Genomic DNA, 19424 nt, shown 5'->3' with positions numbered 1-19424 from the left:
AACTCACTTTCACAGATTTTTACTTCGTCGGGAAGTAAGACTTGGCCACTGGTTGATTCACGAACCTATAACAATATATACATATATATCAAAGTATGTTCAAAATATATTTACAACACTTTTAATATATTTTGATGTTTTAAGTTTATTAAGTCAGCTGTCCTCGTTAGTAACCTACAACTAGTTGTCCACAGTTAGATGTACAGAAATAAATCGATAAATATTATCTTGAATCAATCCACGACCCAGTGTATACGTATCTCAGTATTGATCACAACTCAAACTATATATATTTTGGAATCAACCTCAACCCTGTATAGCTAACTCCAACATTCACATATAGAGTGTCTATGGTTGTTCCGAAATATATATAGATGTGTCGACATGATAGGTCGAAACATTGTATACGTGTCTATGGTATCTCAAGATTACATAATATACAATACAAGTTGATTAAGTTATGGTTGGAATAGATTTGTTACCAATTTTCACGTAGCTAAAATGAGAAAAATTATCCAATCTTGTTTTACCCATAACTTCTTCATTTTAAATCCGTTTTGAGTGAATCAAATTGATATGGTTTCATATTGAACTCTATTTTATGAATCTAAACAGAAAAAGTATAGGTTTATAGTCGGAAAAATAAGTTACAAGTCATTTTTGTAAAGGTAGTCATTTCAGTCGAAAGAACGACGTCTAGATGACCATTTTAGAAAACATACTTCCACTTTGAGTTTAATCATAATTTTTGGATATAGTTTCATGTTCATAATAAAAATCATTTTTCTCAGAATAACAACTTTTAAATCAAAGTTTATCATAGTTTTTAATTAACTAACCCAAAACAGCCCGCGGTGTTACTACGACGGCGTAAATCCGGTTTTACGGTGTTTTTCGTGTTTTCAGGTTTTAAATCATTAAGTTAGCATATCATATAGATATAGAACATGTGTTTAGTTGATTTTAAAAGTCAAGTTAGAAGGATTAACTTTTGTTTGCGAACAAGTTTAGAATTAACTAAACTATGTTCTAGTGATTACAAGTTTAAACCTTCGAATAAGATAGCTTTATATGTATGAATCGAATGATGTTATGAACATCATTACTACCTTAAGTTCCTTGAATAAACCTACTAGAAAAGAGAAAAATGGATCTAGCTTCAACGGATCCTTGGATGGCTCGAAGTTCTTGAAGCAGAATCATGACACGAAAACAAGTTCAAGTAAGATCATCACTTGAAATAAGATTGTTATTGTTATAGAAATTGAACCAAAGTTTGAATATGATTATTACCTTGTATTAGAATGATAACCTACTGTAAGAAACAAAGATTTCTTGAGGTTGTATGATCACCTTACAAGATTGGAAGTGAGCTAGCAAACTTGAAAGTATTCTTGATTTTATGTAACTAGAACTTGTAGAATATATGAAGAACACTTAGAACTTGAAGATAGAACTTGAGAGAGATCAATTAGATGAAGAAAATTGAAGAATGAAAGTGTTTGTAGGTGTTTTTGGTCGTTGGTGTATGGACTAGATATAAAGGATATGTAATTTTGTTTTCATGTAAATAAGTCATGAATGATTACTCATATTTTTGTAATTTTATGAGATATTTCATGCTAGTTGCCAAATGATGGTTCCCACATGTGTTAGGTGACTCACATGGGCTGCTAAGAGTTGATCATTGGAGTGTATATACCAATAGTACATACATCTAAAAGCTGTGTATTGTACGAGTACGAATACGGGTGCATACGAGTAGAATTGTTGATGAAACTGAACGAGGATGTAATTGTAAGCATTTTTGTTAAGTAGAAGTATTTTGATAAGTGTATTGAAGTCTTTCAAAAGTGTATAAATACATATTAAAACACTACATGTATATACATTTTAACTGAGTCGTTAAGTCATCGTTAGTCGTTACATGTAAGTGTTGTTTTGAAACCTTTAGGTTAACGATCTTGTTAAATGTTGTTAACCCAATGTTTATAATATCAAATGAGATTTTAAATTATTATATTATCATGATATTATCATGTATGAATATATCTTAATATGATATATATATATACATTAAATGTCTTTACAACGATAATCGTTACATATATGTCTCGTTTAAAAATCATTAAGTTAGTAGTCTTGTTTTTACATATGTAGTTCATTGTTAATATACTTAATGATATATTTACTTATCATAGTATCATGTTAACTATATATATATCCATATATATGTCATCATATAGTTTTTACAAGTTTTAACGTTCGTGAATCACCGGTCAACTTAGGTGGTCAATTGTCTATATGAAACATATTTCAATTAATCAAGTCTTAACAAGTTTGATTGCTTAACATGTTGGAAACATTTAATCATGTAAATATCAATCTCAATTAATATATATAAACATGGAAAAGTTCGGGTCACTACATTATGAGCTGGTGAAGTTACCTAAAGGCAAGAGAGCTTTGAGAAACAAATGGGTATTCAAAGTGAAGACTGATGAGCTTACTTCACAACTAAGGTACAAAGCTAGGTTAGTTGTTAAAGGATTTAGCCAGAAAAGAGGTATTGATTTTGATGAGATTTTCTCTCCGGTCGTGAAGATGGGATCTATTCGAGTGGTTCTTGGGTTAGCTGCTAGTCTTGATCTTGTGGTTGAACAGATGGATGTCAAGACTGCTTTTCTTCACGGTGATTTGGATAAGGAAATTTACATGATGCAACCTGAAGGTTTTCGGGTTAAAGGTAAAGAAAATTATGTTTGTAGACTTCAGAAAAGTCTATATGGGTTGAAGCAAGCACCGAGACAGTGGTATAAGAAGTTTGAGTCGGTTATAGGAAAGCAAGGCTACCGAAAGACAACTTCAAATCATTGTGTTTTCTTTCAGAGGTTTGGTGATGATGATTTCATTATATTGTTGTTATACGTTGATGATATGTTGATTGTTGGTAAAAATATGAAAAGAATTGCGCAGTTGAAGCGAGAATTGAGCAAGTCTTTTGCTATGAAAGACTTAGGACCAGCAAAACAGATTCTTGGCATTCGGATTTTTAGAGATAGAGGTGCTAAGACGTTACATATATCACAAGAGCAATACATTGAAAAGATGCTTAGTAGATTCAACATGGAGAATGCTAAAGTGGTTATTTCTCCTCTTACTAACAACTTTAAGCTAACAGATAGAGATTGCCCTACTTCAAAGGAGGATGTTGAGGAGATGGATAAAGTTCCATATGCTTCAGCGGTTGGTAGCTTGATGTATGCTATGGTGTGTACTAGGCCTGATATAGCTCATGCGGTAGGTGTTGTTAGTCGGTTTATGTCAAATCCGGGTAAGAAGCATTGGGAAGCAGTTAAATGGATTATGAGATACTTACGAGGTACTTCAAAGCTGGGTATCACATTTGGAAATGGAAAGCCGATGCTTGTTGGTTATACAGACTCAGATATGGCAGGAAACAAAGATGACATGAAATTCACTTCTGGATATTTGATGACTTTCGCAGGGGGAGCAGTTTCATGGCAATCAAGGTTACAAAAGTGTGTTGCATTGTCTACAACCGAGGCTGAGTATATGGCAGCAACAGAAGCGTGCAAAGAACTACTGTGGATGAAAAGATTTCTACAAGACCTTGGGTTTAAGCAATCACGATATGTGGTTCTTTGTGATAATGAGAGTGCGATTCATTTGGCTAGAAATTCTATGTATCATAAGCGGACAAAACATATAGATGTGCGGTATCATTGGATTAGAGAACGTCTTGAAGATGGTTCGTTTGAACTTGATAAAGTTCACACCGATGATAATGGTTCTGACATGTTTACAAAGGCTTTAGCAAGTGAGAAGCTCAAGGTATGTTGCTCGATCGCCGGGATGGCGAACTCTTCCTCATAATTGGAAAGGGGGAGATTTGTTGGGTTTATTAGTGGGTTTCCAATATGATGAAGCTTTAACCCAAAGTCTAAAGCCCAACAATTTAGGCCCAAATGGTTTGTTGACTTGGTCAAACATTTGAGGGCATTATTTTGAATTGTGTCCAGCTATCTTCAATTGATACGAGAGAGAGAGATCAGATTGAGATCAAGAAAAAGAGTGAAAAAAACTCCATTTCCGTCTACAGTGACAGCAGGACAGAAAAGAGACGATCTCCGGAGATATAACCGTTAGATCTTCATCAAATTTGGTCTGTGTCTTCCTGACATCAGTGCCAAGGTTTTCAACCGTTGAATTCGTCTAAAGAGATCTGTAGCTCAAGTTATAACAGGTCGAACAGTAGCAGAATTTTGGGTGATGTTATTACTCTTTTGTCTTTAATTTCTTCATATACTTGTTGATTATTGTTGTTCAAGAGTATGATGATGTTGTATACCTCTAGTTGATCTAGAGAAGGATTATTGTATTGCTCTCCTTGTTGATGATAGTGGAATTTAAGTGGCTTACGAGTCCCGTGGTTTTTACTCTCGATTTTGAGGGATTTTCCACGTAAAAAGTCTCGTGTGTATTGTGCGTGCTTTGTTATTTCGTATTTGCTGATTTGGGACAGAATTGGGGCTGATTTGTGGTGATTGTGGTATACCTTATTTGTTAGTTTCCTCACGGGTTCATACGGGTCGGGAAATGCTTGTCAAACGGGTTTGTTTCCGCTTTGTAGTTTGCCCGTTGTGACCATTTTCCCATCATTTAATTATATATTTATTGTACCAAAGGGATATACTTTATTACTGGTTTCTCTACAGACTTGTAAGCTACAACAGCGAATTCCATCGCGTGTTCATTCCACAAAGTTAAAGGTATGACGTTGTTGCTGGTTTTTTATGTTAGTCAAGAATATATAACATTGTGTTGCATGTTTCACCAATGTTGGTTTACTGAATCATTCGATATGTACATCTTTAAGGAAAAGTAGATGATACTTTTCACCATAGGTGGCAATTTGAACCCATTTACATGAACGGGTCAATTCAACTACCTTTAGTCTCAAGGTTCCAGCATCTGATTTTAGCACCCCGGTTGTTAATCGCAGCATATTGTTGGCTAGCACTCGTGAGTTAATTGAAAAAAGTTGAGTATTCTAGCCACAGTTCGTTCCACCAGTATCAAATGGGATTAGTTGATGTGGAACTGAATTGTAATCCAATTGTTCGGGAGATGAACGCGTGGGTGGTTAAGTCCCTGAATGATCACAAACTGATGTCATAAAAAATAATATAATAATAATAATAATAATAATAATAATAATAATAATAATAATAAAACATTTGACACACTTTTTAGCTATACATGTACCTTATTGACCCATTAACAGTAAATTACAGCCCAGAGCAACCCATTCAGTTAAAATGGTTTGAAATGTTAGGTCTTAAAATAGATAAAAGCAAATCAGCTCCTCATGTACAATAAAGCCGGTGTGTCTAAATCACAAAGTTTAATTGCATCTGCAAAAAGGATTGACTGCATATTATCAAATAACTAACTGCGACAACTAAAAATTACTTATCATTCTTGGTTTCTTACACAAAATGTTGTCGGATTGAGGAGCTTTTGTTAGAAATTCAACCAATGAACTTACGAACTTGGAGTCTGTTATGACAACTTGCCTAACGCACCCACACTAGCGGAAGCGAGGATATAATTGTTTGAGACAACCTTGCGAGAAATAATAGAATACAAAATAAAGTAACTGATAACACGACGATTTAACGTGGTTCGGCAAAACCCTGCCTACGTCCACCCCAAGAGTCTCATTTATTCTCATAATATAAAAGAACCTGTTACAAGAAAAGATACACTATGAGTTAAACCAAAACCCAAGCCCCTTAGATTTTAATATAAAATCTAAGTTTCTCGTACACTCTTTTACACTCCTTGCAAGAATAAAACTCTCGACCTCACAAAGAAACACACTCCGTTGATATTATCAATAAATATCAAAAGTTTTTTAGATTCACTTGGTTGGAAATCAGGAGAATCCCGATTGCTTATGCTTCGGCCGAGAATGCTATCTCGATTGCGACTCTTTTCGGTGTAGTTCTAAAGATTGCGAACGATCTAAGGATTTAGGCAATGTTGCGTCATTTTTTGCCTTTGTTAAAACTGAGAACCTAGAAACATTTGCATGATTTGTTTGAGGCAGATCTTGAAGATGTTTTGTTTTCGATTTGCAATGTGTGGGTTAACGAGATTAGTGCCTCGTCGGAGTTTGATTTGGTCGCCTTTCCCACTGATTTGCTTGCTATTACAAACCGCATTGTTATGGCGGGACACCCTGTTCATGGTGTTCAAACTGAGATTGTGTCTGAAGCTTTGAATGTTAACAGTGTCACCGGGTCTCAAGGGGATGACGTTACTTGTGATCGACAAGGGATTGGACGTGAATTTGCAGGGGATGATGCGGTCGATGTAGATCCCATGGATGTAGGAGCGACTGGAGAAGATATTATTTTCGGTACTTTAGGAGTTTTGGATGCTACGGAGTTGGATGGTGCTTCGAGATCGAAAAGGGTGATAGAGTCGGATCATTTTAATTTGAACTCGGTACCAGAATTGGATGAAGATCTTCATGTTCGTGAGTCATCAGTTGTTGATGTTGAGGCGCTTGGTAATCTCTCTACTGTTTCTGTTTTGGGTGATGCACCATTGCCTCCTCCTGAAACCGAAGGCGACATTCCAACTGTTAGTGCTCCTTCAAGATTTAAGAATAATAAAGGAAAGAAGAAAATGAAGTGTCCCAGTGATAATTCTATGGTTCAAGTTGGTCTAGGGGCGGGTGCAGCGGGTCATACTCATAAAGGTCTTTTTCAAGATTTGGCGAATCGAGGAGTCATTCCTCAATCATCGGGTACACTTATTAGGGATAAATTCCCTAACGTTTTGATTTATTCCTTTCTGAATCGAAACGTCAAAGGCGTTCGCATAGATAAGGTTGATGGGACGACGTCGCGACCGGATGAAAGAAATAAAAAAGGCAGGTCCAACGCTGGTTAAATTTGGTTGGCTTTGTTCCTTGTTTGGTTTGTGCAGGTGGTTAGTTGATGCTATCATGTTTATTTTGGTTCCCTTGCATGTTGTGTTTGTCCATTTCAATATGTATTGTTTTGTTTGTGGTGTTTATTAGGTGGCTCAGTTAGAAGTTAGCTAGGTCTAGGTTTTGGTTGTGGTTATAGTAAGTTTTCTTTTAGCGGATCATTTTGTTCGGATTTATTGTATCGGTTTATAGGTTCTTTCATTTATTAATGAAAATTTTCTAATTTTAATAGTAATCATTATTTTAACAAAAAAAAAAGAAAAAAAAAATGTTTGTGACTTGATGTCACTTTGTACGCGTACCGAAGAGAGAAAGAAAAATAATCTAGGCTAATGATAATAATAAAATAATAAAAAAGTAGAAGGAAAATTTTGTTGGTTGGCTTTGAACTTTAAGCAGATCTCCGAACACTCAAACGAAGTTAACTTGTTTGTTTGACGGCTGACCGGCCGTATTTCTTTTTTTATGGTTTTTTATTGCAAAAATAATAGAGAAGATAAAGGATATAATGATTTGACGGGGCGGTATAGAGACAACAGCACAAGGCGGCCGACTAGGTCTCGGGATAAAACCCGTTGTAATACCATGTTAACTATTGAATTCTCCGTGAGGATTACTTTATTATTAATAACTATATATAGAAATTAGATGGATGTCTAGAAACCCTAAATCTACAAATGGATCGGGTCTAATCTATACTCTCACAAAATAAAATGATCCTACGCTCATTTCCTTATATGCCAGGAGCCTCCAACTCAATAGTATTTTTGGTGAGTTAACTTTGACTTTGGTGCATGGAATTGAGCCACAATAAAACATGTCTAAATCATGTGGCTATAATTCAACCACCGTCCAACAGAGTCGATATGCCAACTGCTATTCATAGTGAAGAAATCAAATATATATGCGATATTAACAACTTAAGGTTACAATAGCAAATGAAAGTAAAATAAAAAACATTATAAAAACTTAAGGTTACTTGCCTGCCCAATGAAGCACACCATGCAGGTTTGATTACTGACTATGACAAATTGTTCAAAAATAGAGTGTGACTAGAGGGTGCGCATAATGCGCAATTCACCAGGTATCAGGTCTCGCGCTCGGGGGGGCTTGATTACCCGAAGTTTTACCTTCTATGGGAGGGTCAATATCCTCGTTCATAGGAGAGTTTCCTTTCTTACAAAAAAAAGTAAAATAAAAACAATATATATGGGGCAGGATCAATGGGGAAGTAACCAATCGGGGGGAAGTAAAAAAAAAAAATTCGTTTTTTGAAAGAAAAAAAATTCACAAACATTATAGATTAGATGAAAATATGAACATTTAGAAAAGACACTTCGTGATGAATGTTATTATTTGGCGGAAAAACGATCGACAAAAATAACTTTCAAGATAATATTTTTCGTGAAGAATGTTAACGTTTTTTTTCTTCATGTTTTGTGAAGTAAAATTTAGCCCGATTTAGAGTTTAGGGTTTAGAGTTTAGGGTTTGGTGTTTTGGGTTTATTACATAAACCCTAAACTCTAAACCGTTCGTGTTAAAAACTCAATCTAAATCCTAAATCTAAACCGTAAATTCTAAATTTCTAAACCCTAATATCTAAACCCTCTAAACCCTAATATCTAAACCCTCTAAACCCTAATATCTAAACCCTAATGTCTAAAACCTCAACATACGCTCGAAAAAACACGATAATTGTTATATATTACTTCTTCGAGCGTATTTTCGCCAAAATAAAAACATTTATCACAAAGTGTCTTTACTAAATGTTCATATTTTCATACAATCTATAATGTTCGTGAACAAAGTTTTTTCAAAAAACGAAAAAAAAAAAATATTGTTTTCCCCGATTGGTTACTTCCCTCTTGATCCTACCACACACACATATATATATATATATATATATATATATATATATATATATATATATATATATATATATATATATATATATATATATATATATATATAAACCACGCTGATTTGCCTGAGTGACCAGTGAGTTACCTAATGAAGCACACACCCGGGTTCAATTCTTGTTATGCCAAATTGTTCAGGATAGTGAGTGTGACTAGAAAGTACGCATACTACGCAATTCACCTGGTACCAGGTCTCGTGCTCGGGAGTTTTGATTGCCCGAGATTTTACTCTCTATGGAGAGCCAATGTAAACAATGTAATGCTAAGTGGAACTCATCTTGCCCAAATGTAATAAAGCAAACTACGTGAACAGAGATATTAACCAATTACCATACCTACACACATAACTTACAAACCAACACACATAAAACTATCAATGAATGATCATGAAAAAGCCAATAGAAAGAAGACTTTCTAATAGAAAATATTACCTTCCCTGTTATTCCATTATTGATTGATCATCTAACTACTTAGTCTCTTCAATGTACCAATGCCTCTCTTTATTTGCAAATTTTAACTTAAATAAGAATAACATAACATAATTGAGTTAAATTAGTATTGGTTGAGTAAGATGACTAGTTAAATAGGGAGAAAACTTGATCAGAGAGATGGTTATTGATCATTTGAGTAGCAAAAGAGTTTTGAAAACGGCCGATTCATTTCACCCGTGTTACCAAGGTTTACATATCAACTAAGTGCTAGTATTAGCGACCAAAAAATTGCTACTTACAACAACTACAGAGGAAAATGAATAACTAGATACATCTAGTTACACTAATAACGTAATCAACAGGAAACTAATAAACGGTCAAAGAAAATTTTATTATGGCATTTTAACAAACAGACCAAAAGTGAAAGAAGAAGAAATTTGTATTAACAAACACTGCCTTCAAATGTGAGACGGAAATCGAACTTGGTTCTGTACGTAGAACAAGGCTATCCCAAAACACACAGGCTAGCAGTTAAAAAAATAATTAATAAAACTATATTTGATTTTAATATTGGGTTAATAATACTCATAACATAACATGTTACATTAAACGTTATGTTGTAGACAACGACCTATAAGTTACTTAAAAATGTTACTAAAGTTTACTCATGAGTCATGAGTCATAAACTCAACCTAATATAATTAATTAATAATTTAATAATTATTACCCCTATATACTAAAATACATGCCAAATTTTTTGTATGCTAAAATACATGCCAAAGTTTGTAGTTTCAGTTTAAACGGATTGTCGCTTTGAGTTCGCGTTCACACTACAAACGATCCCTCGACTTCGACTCAGTTTACACAACGGCACCTCAACTTTAGACTTTTTCAGGAGTAGAAATCGTAAATATATAATTTTATTAAAATAAAAAAAAATAATTCCACCCGAATTTTTAACGGGCCCTATCTTCTCGCTCGGTGCGAGTTAAATTTTTCCAGGACCACCGTTCAACTTGAAAAAAATCAGACGAACCCAACGGGACTAGCTATACGCGAAACGGACACCGTTAAAAAAACATTAGATAACGGACCCTATATTCTCGGTCGGTGCGAGTTAAATTTTTCCGAGCCCACCGTTTAACTCGAAATAATTTTACGAACACAACGCGACTAACTATACACGAAACAGATATCGTTAAAAAAACACTAAATGTTTCGAGCTATATTACATACATATACATACACGTCCAACAAACAACTCAATCTACAAGATATATTATGTACCAAACTACGTATATTCAAATTCGACCGCGCGTCGAATACAACCGCAGCAACGCGCGGTCGAATTTTTTTCTAGTTAATAATAATAATACTACTACTAGTATATGAAAAGAAAATTCTCTTCTTTGATTATTAAATCACGTGTTCCTAAAGTTTAGTTTAAGTTTGAAGTCCATTATCTTTATCTGTAACCGAAAAAGTAGAGATCGAATCAAACTCCAGTCTCTTTCTATACTTTTTTATATTATTACTCGTAATATTTTAATTTCATATTTAATATAATATAATATAATAATAATAATATAATATAATATAATAATAATAATAATAATTCAAAAAAAGAAGAAGAAAAATAGGAAAAGGAAAGCGTGTTTTAAAGAAACAAGAAAGAAAAGTGTGAAGGGATGACTAAAGTTGGTCCAAAACCATCACCACGTATTTCCCGCTTTCAAGTTCAACCAATAGCCCTCACATTAAACTCGTGCAACTATTTACTATTTCTATCCTTAACTATCATCCTTCTTCCCAAACACACCAACTCTTCTACATCTCTTCTTCAACCTCATTTATAAAACTAATTTAATAATTTTTCTTTCATCAATCAAATCAAATCAATACATACATTCATTTCATCTTCCAACTACCTAATATCCTAATGTTAGGATCACCTGCTGTTGAAATCGACTTCTTTCGTCTAAAAGACGAACCGTCTTCTAAGAAGCTTTCCGATCGTCCAAGTAATTTTTCGATTTTTTCAAATTATATTTTTATTATTTATTTGTGTTCTTTACATTGATAGTCCACAATCTCAACGGAGTTGATTAGTATGTGTTCATTTTAGTTATACATCGTTAAATATGTCTTAGAGAGTGTTGTACGGTACATAAATCATAAAGCACCGGTGATTTTCTTGGTTCTATATATATGCGGGATAGTTTGTCAACTAACGTGTCGTTTGTTTTTCGGTTTGCCTACCTTATTATGTCTTATTTCTTCTATCTGCGCTCAGACGTTTTACGGAGTATTTGGATTTTTAAGAAATAAAATAAAATAATTTTTATTTTGTCTGGAATTGAAATGTGCTTCTACAGAAAGACTGGATTAAATTATTTTGCACACATAAAAACAAACAGTTTTTAATATTACAGTCATGATCTTCAAACAAAAACATCGAAAAGAAAAAATAAATAAAATGTTTTATTATTTATCCATTGATAATCTTGGATCAGGGAAATTTAACCTCACTACGTAGTTTTGACAGTTTTGGGTATTAATCTGTAAACTAAATAAATTAATTAATTACTGTATAATTTTAAGGTCTTATTTGAATTGTTCATGATGTATTAAGTTTTTGCAGATATTCAAGGTGTGATATCGAAGATTAACCCGGAGCTGTTAAGAACGGCAATAGCTTCTGCATCAACTAACAACAGTTTTGTGTCGTTTGGTCAACAAAGTCAAACTCTGCCTGTGTATAAACTGGATTCCGAGAGTGTTCAAATGGGGAAAACTGTTGCTCCTTTGACAATATTTTACAATGGGTCGGTTTTGGTTTTTGATGTATCTCCTGATCAGGCAGAGAAGATTATGAAACTCGCTACGGAAAGTGCGGGTTTTGGTTCGGGTTCGGATTCCAATTTGGGTGTTAAAATGGTTGGTGAGTCAGTGAAGAAATTGAGCAATGTTCAAAACCCATTAGGCGGAGTATTGGCTCGATCAGATCTACCATTGTCTAGGAAAAAATCGTTGAGGAGGTTTTTGGAGAAACGTAAAGAAAGGTTAGTTTATTATTATTATTATTATTATTATTATTATTATTATTATTATTATAATAAAAAAAACTTAAAAGTTTTAAAACTTACAAAAAATTAGTGGGAAGCCTAGAGATAATCTGGGCCCTCACACCTCTAGCAATAGCAAAACCTATCCTAGTAAAAATATGAGCAGCAGCACCGGCACTAATATCTTGCGCCATCGAACTCTTCTGAACCCGCTTTAGCAAAGAAACAGCCTCCTTCTCTAATTCCCCCAGGGAAGAAAATGAGAAAGGAATGAACCCATAACCAATCGCCTGACAGCTATATTCGTACTTGACCCGCTTCCGTCGAGCCGCATCAACCACAGCACGTCCAGGGACAAAGTCAGAAAGCCCAGACTGCGTCAAAGGAGAAGACCCTGTCAAGTCAACACAAACATCGCGACCATAATCCCAGGAATAAAGTAACACATCAGCAGGTCTGAGGGCCCTGTCGTTCCCTCCAGACAACTCAATGTCAACCTCCTTTCTCGCTGAAATCCCAGATCGATAACAAACATCAACAAGGGAATCCCGAACAATATTATGTCGATGCTTAATACCCACCATACCAGCACAAGACACGGCGTGATCCCCGAAAATATCCCCAGTAAAAACCCTTGAACAGGCGGAGCATGCCGTCGAGATAGAGAACAAAGGAACACCTAACCGGTAGCACAACACACATCGGTAAGTCTTTGCGTTCATCGTCTGACCCAACCTCAAAATAGGGACTGCCCTTAGCCAAGCAGATGTGTGATCACCCTGCTGTGATTTCCATAAGGCCGATTGTCGGGGAGATAACGAAAAAGTGGATTCTGCAGAAGCGGTAACCTTTGTGAAATAAACATCTGTCAATTTCTTCATGAGTATTGGGGCAGCGCCTCACTCGGATTACCTAAAATATCAAACCCAACCGTATTATTAAACAGACCCAATGCATCTTCAAAATCACGACCAAGACCAACAATACCCGTATGACGTAAGAGCTTGGTCTGCAACCCAGCAGACTGTAATCGAGAAGCCAGAAAAGCATAATGACGAACATCTCCCGCAGAATAAACACCAAGCCCTCCAAATACAAATGGCAAGGTGGCAAGCCGCCACTGCCAATCACCAAACCCAGGCCCTGAAGCAGTAACAATACGCTCCAAAGAAGATCGAAGGGCTTCATCGAAAGCGCGTTGAGCCGCCTTAAATATACTAGGAGGACAAGTACGCAAGGTAAAGTAGAGTTTAGAAACTCCCGTACATGCCCTAAGCAACAACAACTCACACTGAGGATCATCAAGCTTAGCAACCTTATCCATAAGCGCAATGGACTTGGTCACCCTTTGCATCACCAGTTCACTACTAAAACCAAGATCGGAAGTTGCGGGGGCCCCTAGCAACTTAACACCATTTAAAGGCCGAGCAATATTAGGAGGAAAGACACCTACTTGCCTGCTGCGAGGGTCCTCCGTAGGCCAGAAAATTTCTGTTTTTTCAACGTTGAGATGTAGCCCAAAACGAGGCCCATCCTCCATAATCAAATGCAAAACCTTCCCCACCACCAAAGTGTCCCCAATAATAGTGCCATCATCCAAATACCACGCCTGAAGACAAACCTCAAAATTATCTCTGATTTTAGAAACCAAGGGTTGTAAGACCAAAGCAAAAAGCAGCGGACCAAGGGGATCACCCTGTTGCACCCCCTGAGAAGACCATAAGGTGTGGTTCCCATAATACAATCTGGCTGGATTAGAGTAGCAAAATTCAACCCACCGAGAAATGCTCGGACAAAGGCGGCGAACTTCACGTAACATGACCGTACGATCAACTAGATTGAAGGCATTTTGAAAATCAACTAATAACATAGAGAGGCCAACATCAGAGCCACGATCCTCAATCAACCGATTCACAGCATGAAGAATTGCCTCACCACCTGAAGAAACACCAACACCAAATTGAAGACCATCGAAGTAACTTCCCAAAGACTGGCCAACCATAGCAGCGCCAACCTTCGAAACAAGACGTCGCCAAACAGTACCCACAGCTATAGGACGAAGACCACCGCCGGGCTTGACAAGCGGTGTGAGGGGAGCACTAGCTATATACTCTCCTAATTCCATAGGGCACCTTCCAGCTAGAAAGAGATTAACGACCCCGGTAATAGAGCCAACCAACTCATCCGAGACTGCCACAGCAGCACCACTCAAGCAATCCATAAGGTGTTGTGCACGTAAACCATCCCTACCACATGAAGTGCCCCGAGGAAAACTTTTAATCTGGCCCAAAATAACAGCAGAAGTCGTAACGAGGTGAAGGTGATCAACCGTCATATCAGGCAAGGATGGAGCTATAGAAGAAGGGTGCTTAAACAACAAGTCCGCCAGTGTGGCGTCATTATAAGGAGCAACGCCTGATGAAGAAAGAACACGAGCTGCAGCAGTGTAATGGCCATCACAAATCTTCCTACGACACTGCTTAATATTACGCTCTTCCAAATCAAGGACCTCATCATCAACCACTGACAACATAGGAGAATCCTCAGCCAAATACTCCCTCACAAGCTGTAAACTTCCACCCGCTGTCCCCCAAGAGCAAATAGCACGGGAAATATTCTCTTCCTGATGCCGACGCTTTATCGAAGACCTAGACTCGCGACTACTCCGTGGCCGAAAGGTTTTAAGGGTACAAAGGGGTAACACCAACAAAGAGACCCAACTAGAAATGTCATCAGGCTTAGAGATCACCTTATCAAGAGCACCTTTCAAAACCCGAGAAAACCCCAAACGACACTTGGGAGGGATAGACTTAACCGTGCGAAACCCCTTAGAGAACAACCGATCAAGGAGAGCCACGTCAAAACCATCGTAATGATCACGCACTGAACCATCCTCAATACAAAGTCGAGCAGGAGAAGAGGGAGCTAGTGGCTTGAAAAAATTATGAAGCACAAAACGAACAACACCATTTCCCTCATCGGGGGGCGGCACATCCGGGCCCCTACCATGACGGCACTTAGCATGTACCGTGTGTGTTTTGTAGCAAACACCACATAACCAAATTCCCATACGCCTAAAAGTAACATCAGCCTCAGTATAAACACCCAAATTAGAAGTAAGAGAGTGTCGAGTGATATCCCGCGCATCGATACCACAATGACGATCACTAAGATGCTTGATAAGAGAACTTCTAACTAGCCCATTTCCACTCCCATTTTGACAGCCATTAAGACCCACAAAGGGACAATGAAACTTCACAGCAGCATGCGACATAGCTACACACAATATCTGCTACTGTTCGTCATTTCATAGTGCTACATACATCTCAAATATGTGCTTTCAGTATTTTGATGTTCACACTTCAAATTGAGCTCAGATCTTAGTTCATTAACATCAACCAAACCTTCCTATCCCTAGATATCTCAATAAACAACAACATAATTCAAGGAAATATGTGAATTTGAGCAAATCACAGAGCAAAGTGTTGATAGATCAAGGTTCTTTGATGTTTGATCCAACTTTGTGAGCCTTCAATCGATCAAAAACACAACAAAATAATTCCAGATCTATAATTAAATACAAGTAAACAGCAATTTGAACCTTTGAGGGATAAAACAATGTTCCTGTTTATCAGTGAATGAGCTCCTTTAATGAACTAATTTTGATAAAAAGCTTGCTGAGGTAATTGCACAATTCCATTTGATCACGCATTTGTTCTTATATTATTATTATTATTATTATTATTATTATTATTATTATTATTATTATTATTATTATTAATTATTATTATTATTAATTATTATACTCCCCCTCATCCCAAAATCCCAAATTAATCTGTCCCTAATAAAAAATACACGGTTTAAGAAAATATCTGATAATAAATTAGGATAATAAGGATAATAAATTACGGACGGAAGGAGTATTTAATTGATATATGTTATATTTGGCATATATTTTTTTTTGAAATTAATAGTTGACATCAAATAATCTCATTTGTCATGCGCACACGTGCTTTCGGATAGAAATCTAAACCATATTACAGGGATCCGAACCTAAAACTATTCTGAGGGGCAGACGGGTCGGACCTGATCCTCGGTAAAACCTACCATGAGACAAGAGAATATTAATTATTATTATTATTATATTATTAATTAATTAATTAAGGTTTGACTATCTTATAACATAAAATTCTTTCTATATATGTATATTTGAAATTCAATTAAATAATACTCCGTATTACTTAAGTAAATTCTTGACATATTTAAGTTGAGCTTTAATTTAATATAAGGAAAGTAATTAAACATTTAGTAGTAACTTATATCCTTACTGTATATAGGCTGCAGCCTTTACCTTCATGTAAAGAGTAGACATGTTACCTTATTGTACTTTCCATTAATTTTAATAATAATATTATGAATTATGAATTTAAGAATTACAAATTGCTTCAACGAAAGAAAGTAACTTATACCCTAAGATAAGAAGTTAATCAAAAAACCATCCAGGCATAGCCTGGGTGGCCACCAGGACTTTCAATGAAGCAAGAGGTTACGGGTTCGATTCTCTTCAAGGTAAATACTTGAGGCGAACTCCATTTAGTGACTGATTGACTAGAAGATGACTTACCTGGTAGCGGTGGAGGCCTGGCTTGCCGTTTACCCGGGGTTTACCTGCTAGAGGGGAGCTATTATGGCTCGTCGCTAGGGGGTTCCTGTAAAAAAAAAAAAAAGAAGTTAATCAAAATCTCACTATTATTTTTAATTTAATATTGATGTTAATATTTCTATTTTGTTTACTTATTTTTGTATATTAAAGTTTAAATCAGATTATAACGAAAATTTTTGTCTATTTTTGCAGGCAAGTGTCCGTATCTCCGTACGCGTTTTCACAAGGAAGCGAATCTTCGCATTGAAAATAAAAACTTCAAAAAGTCGAAAGCAAAGATATTATTATCATTGTTTAGATTGATAATATGAATATAAAAAAGACTTTGAGTTCTATAAATTTATTTATTATTACGTTTGTTTTTCTCTAAAAAAAACCATGGCCGCATGCCCGCATGGGTAACGGTGGAGTTTGGGTAGTTTCAAATTGATTACTTCCGAGTATTATATTCTGTTGTTGGACTTTTTGTAGCACTTACCTAATCACACATATGACCACGTTGTTTTGTCTAATATTGTTCAATTACTCCTTGAATCTCAAAATTTATTTTCCGACTTTAACAATTAAAGTCTTTCTTACTACGTTAGTGAATCATGTTTTGATGTTTTTTGATGTTTTCATGTAAAATAAGTTTTGTACTACGTTAGTGAATCATAAACAAAGCAAAACCAATCTTCTTTTGAATTTTGATTCGTAAAGCTTAAGAATGACATCTTATTTCAAGTGAAATATTATTTACTAATAAGGCTCGCGAAAAAATGATGTACAGCATGGATAAACTTGAATTTTGTTGTTTCAAATCAAAGTTTAATCTTGCAAAATGTTATACAAGAGTCGAAATGAATATATTTTACACGAAAAACATCAAAACAAAGTGATTTGAAGGTGTTTGTCATATAAGCTTATATGTACAACAGCACCATATTCATTTTTCCCAATATAATAAATAAATCAATAGTATTGGCGTCAAAGGTACTCAAATGTTACCAACATATATTTGTAAACGCGACAATTCTAATTACCAATATTTTTTTTATTCTTTGAAAAGTAAAAACCATTATATTTATATACACTTCATATTTAAATGACAAAAGCAAGCCAAGGTAGCCATGCGCCTGAAAAGGAAAAATATGTACATCGACACTGCAGCACTGACTATCAAGAAAGTGCTAAAAAATAACAGCAATCTATAAATTTAAAATGAGACTTGACTCAAAAGTAAACCTTATGATACGATAACCATTGATACCAATCCAATTTCGTTTTCTTAATACGATTAACGATCCATTCGAAAGACTTAACTTGAACTTTATTCGTCAGTATTAAACTATTCCGACACTTGTTTTCTAAGACTTTTTGGTTCCTATTGTTCCAAAGCACCTACCTACAAACCCATTGGATTGTTGGCCAAAGGAGGAATTACCAATTTACCAATATTATTAAATTCAAACCATATGTTTATTTTTCAGGATTCTTCTATTGATAATCCTAACACCTTTAAATATGTGTCGTTAATATATCGTATTTAAGTTTGTCTATTTAACTATGTATATATTGGAACACTCATCTATGACTAATTTCCTTTTATGACGAAATGTTACATCTTTGTGTCGTCAATATCTGCTCAACCTTTCTCTCAGAAGTAATGAGAACCAAACCACTCAAAGGTGAAGCTAGAAGTTTACATCATTAATGTCACTAAATAATACTCGAAAACGAAAATTTATTTCTTAAACTATGATTAAGTATAAACTTTGAAAAGCCGAGTTACCTTCTAATACAGTATTCTGATTCTCTACAATAATTTTTCTTTGAAAACGTTTTATAACTACCTTGAGTCAACACCAAAAATTAAGACTTAAAAATTTTGTTAACGCCAAGTTAGGTTAATAATAAAAAACACAATGCCACCACCAAATAAACTGTAAAGAAATTGAAATATATATGTGAGAATGTGCAAGATTAGACTAAAGAAAGGCTAATATCATGTGCTTGAATGGGGCTTTTGACTTTTTAATGTAGTCATAGTCCACTTGCACATGGTGTTACGTAAATAAATTGACTAATTAGAGCATCAGGAGTGGGGTAGTCACTTACCCCGTCCCCTACCGTCCCACTCAAGGTGACTAAGTCACCCACTCCCCACCCTAGTCACTTGTGGCTTTTTTTCCTTTGTCAGTCTCCATGGCGACAAACTATACCCCAACCTTTTTTCTTTTTGCTTTTTTTTTTCTAAAGGAATAAATAATTAAATATAATAAAATATTATTTTAACACACTAACTAACACACTAACTGACATAGGTCACCACTCCCCAC

General features: G+C 35.4%; 1 protein-coding gene across 1 annotated transcript; it reads left to right on the top strand.

Annotated features, from left to right (window-relative positions):
* The first annotated feature begins 11112 nt into the window (after nt 1-11112).
* On the top strand, nt 11113-17618 carry LOC139847336 (protein TIFY 9-like). Its single transcript, XM_071837004.1, has 3 exons — nt 11113-11399; nt 12020-12440; nt 17299-17618. The coding sequence occupies exons 1-3, from the start codon at nt 11318-11320 to the stop codon at nt 17351-17353; spliced, it is 558 nt and encodes a 185-aa protein (XP_071693105.1). The 5' UTR covers nt 11113-11317; the 3' UTR covers nt 17354-17618.
* Nucleotides 17619-19424: the final 1806 nt, after the last annotated feature.

The sequence above is a fragment of the Rutidosis leptorrhynchoides genome, chromosome 5 (assembly GCF_046630445.1).
Source record: "Rutidosis leptorrhynchoides isolate AG116_Rl617_1_P2 chromosome 5, CSIRO_AGI_Rlap_v1, whole genome shotgun sequence".
Classification (NCBI taxonomy): Eukaryota; Viridiplantae; Streptophyta; class Magnoliopsida; order Asterales; family Asteraceae; genus Rutidosis; species Rutidosis leptorrhynchoides.
This window is presented reverse-complemented; position numbering and strand designations above follow the sequence as displayed.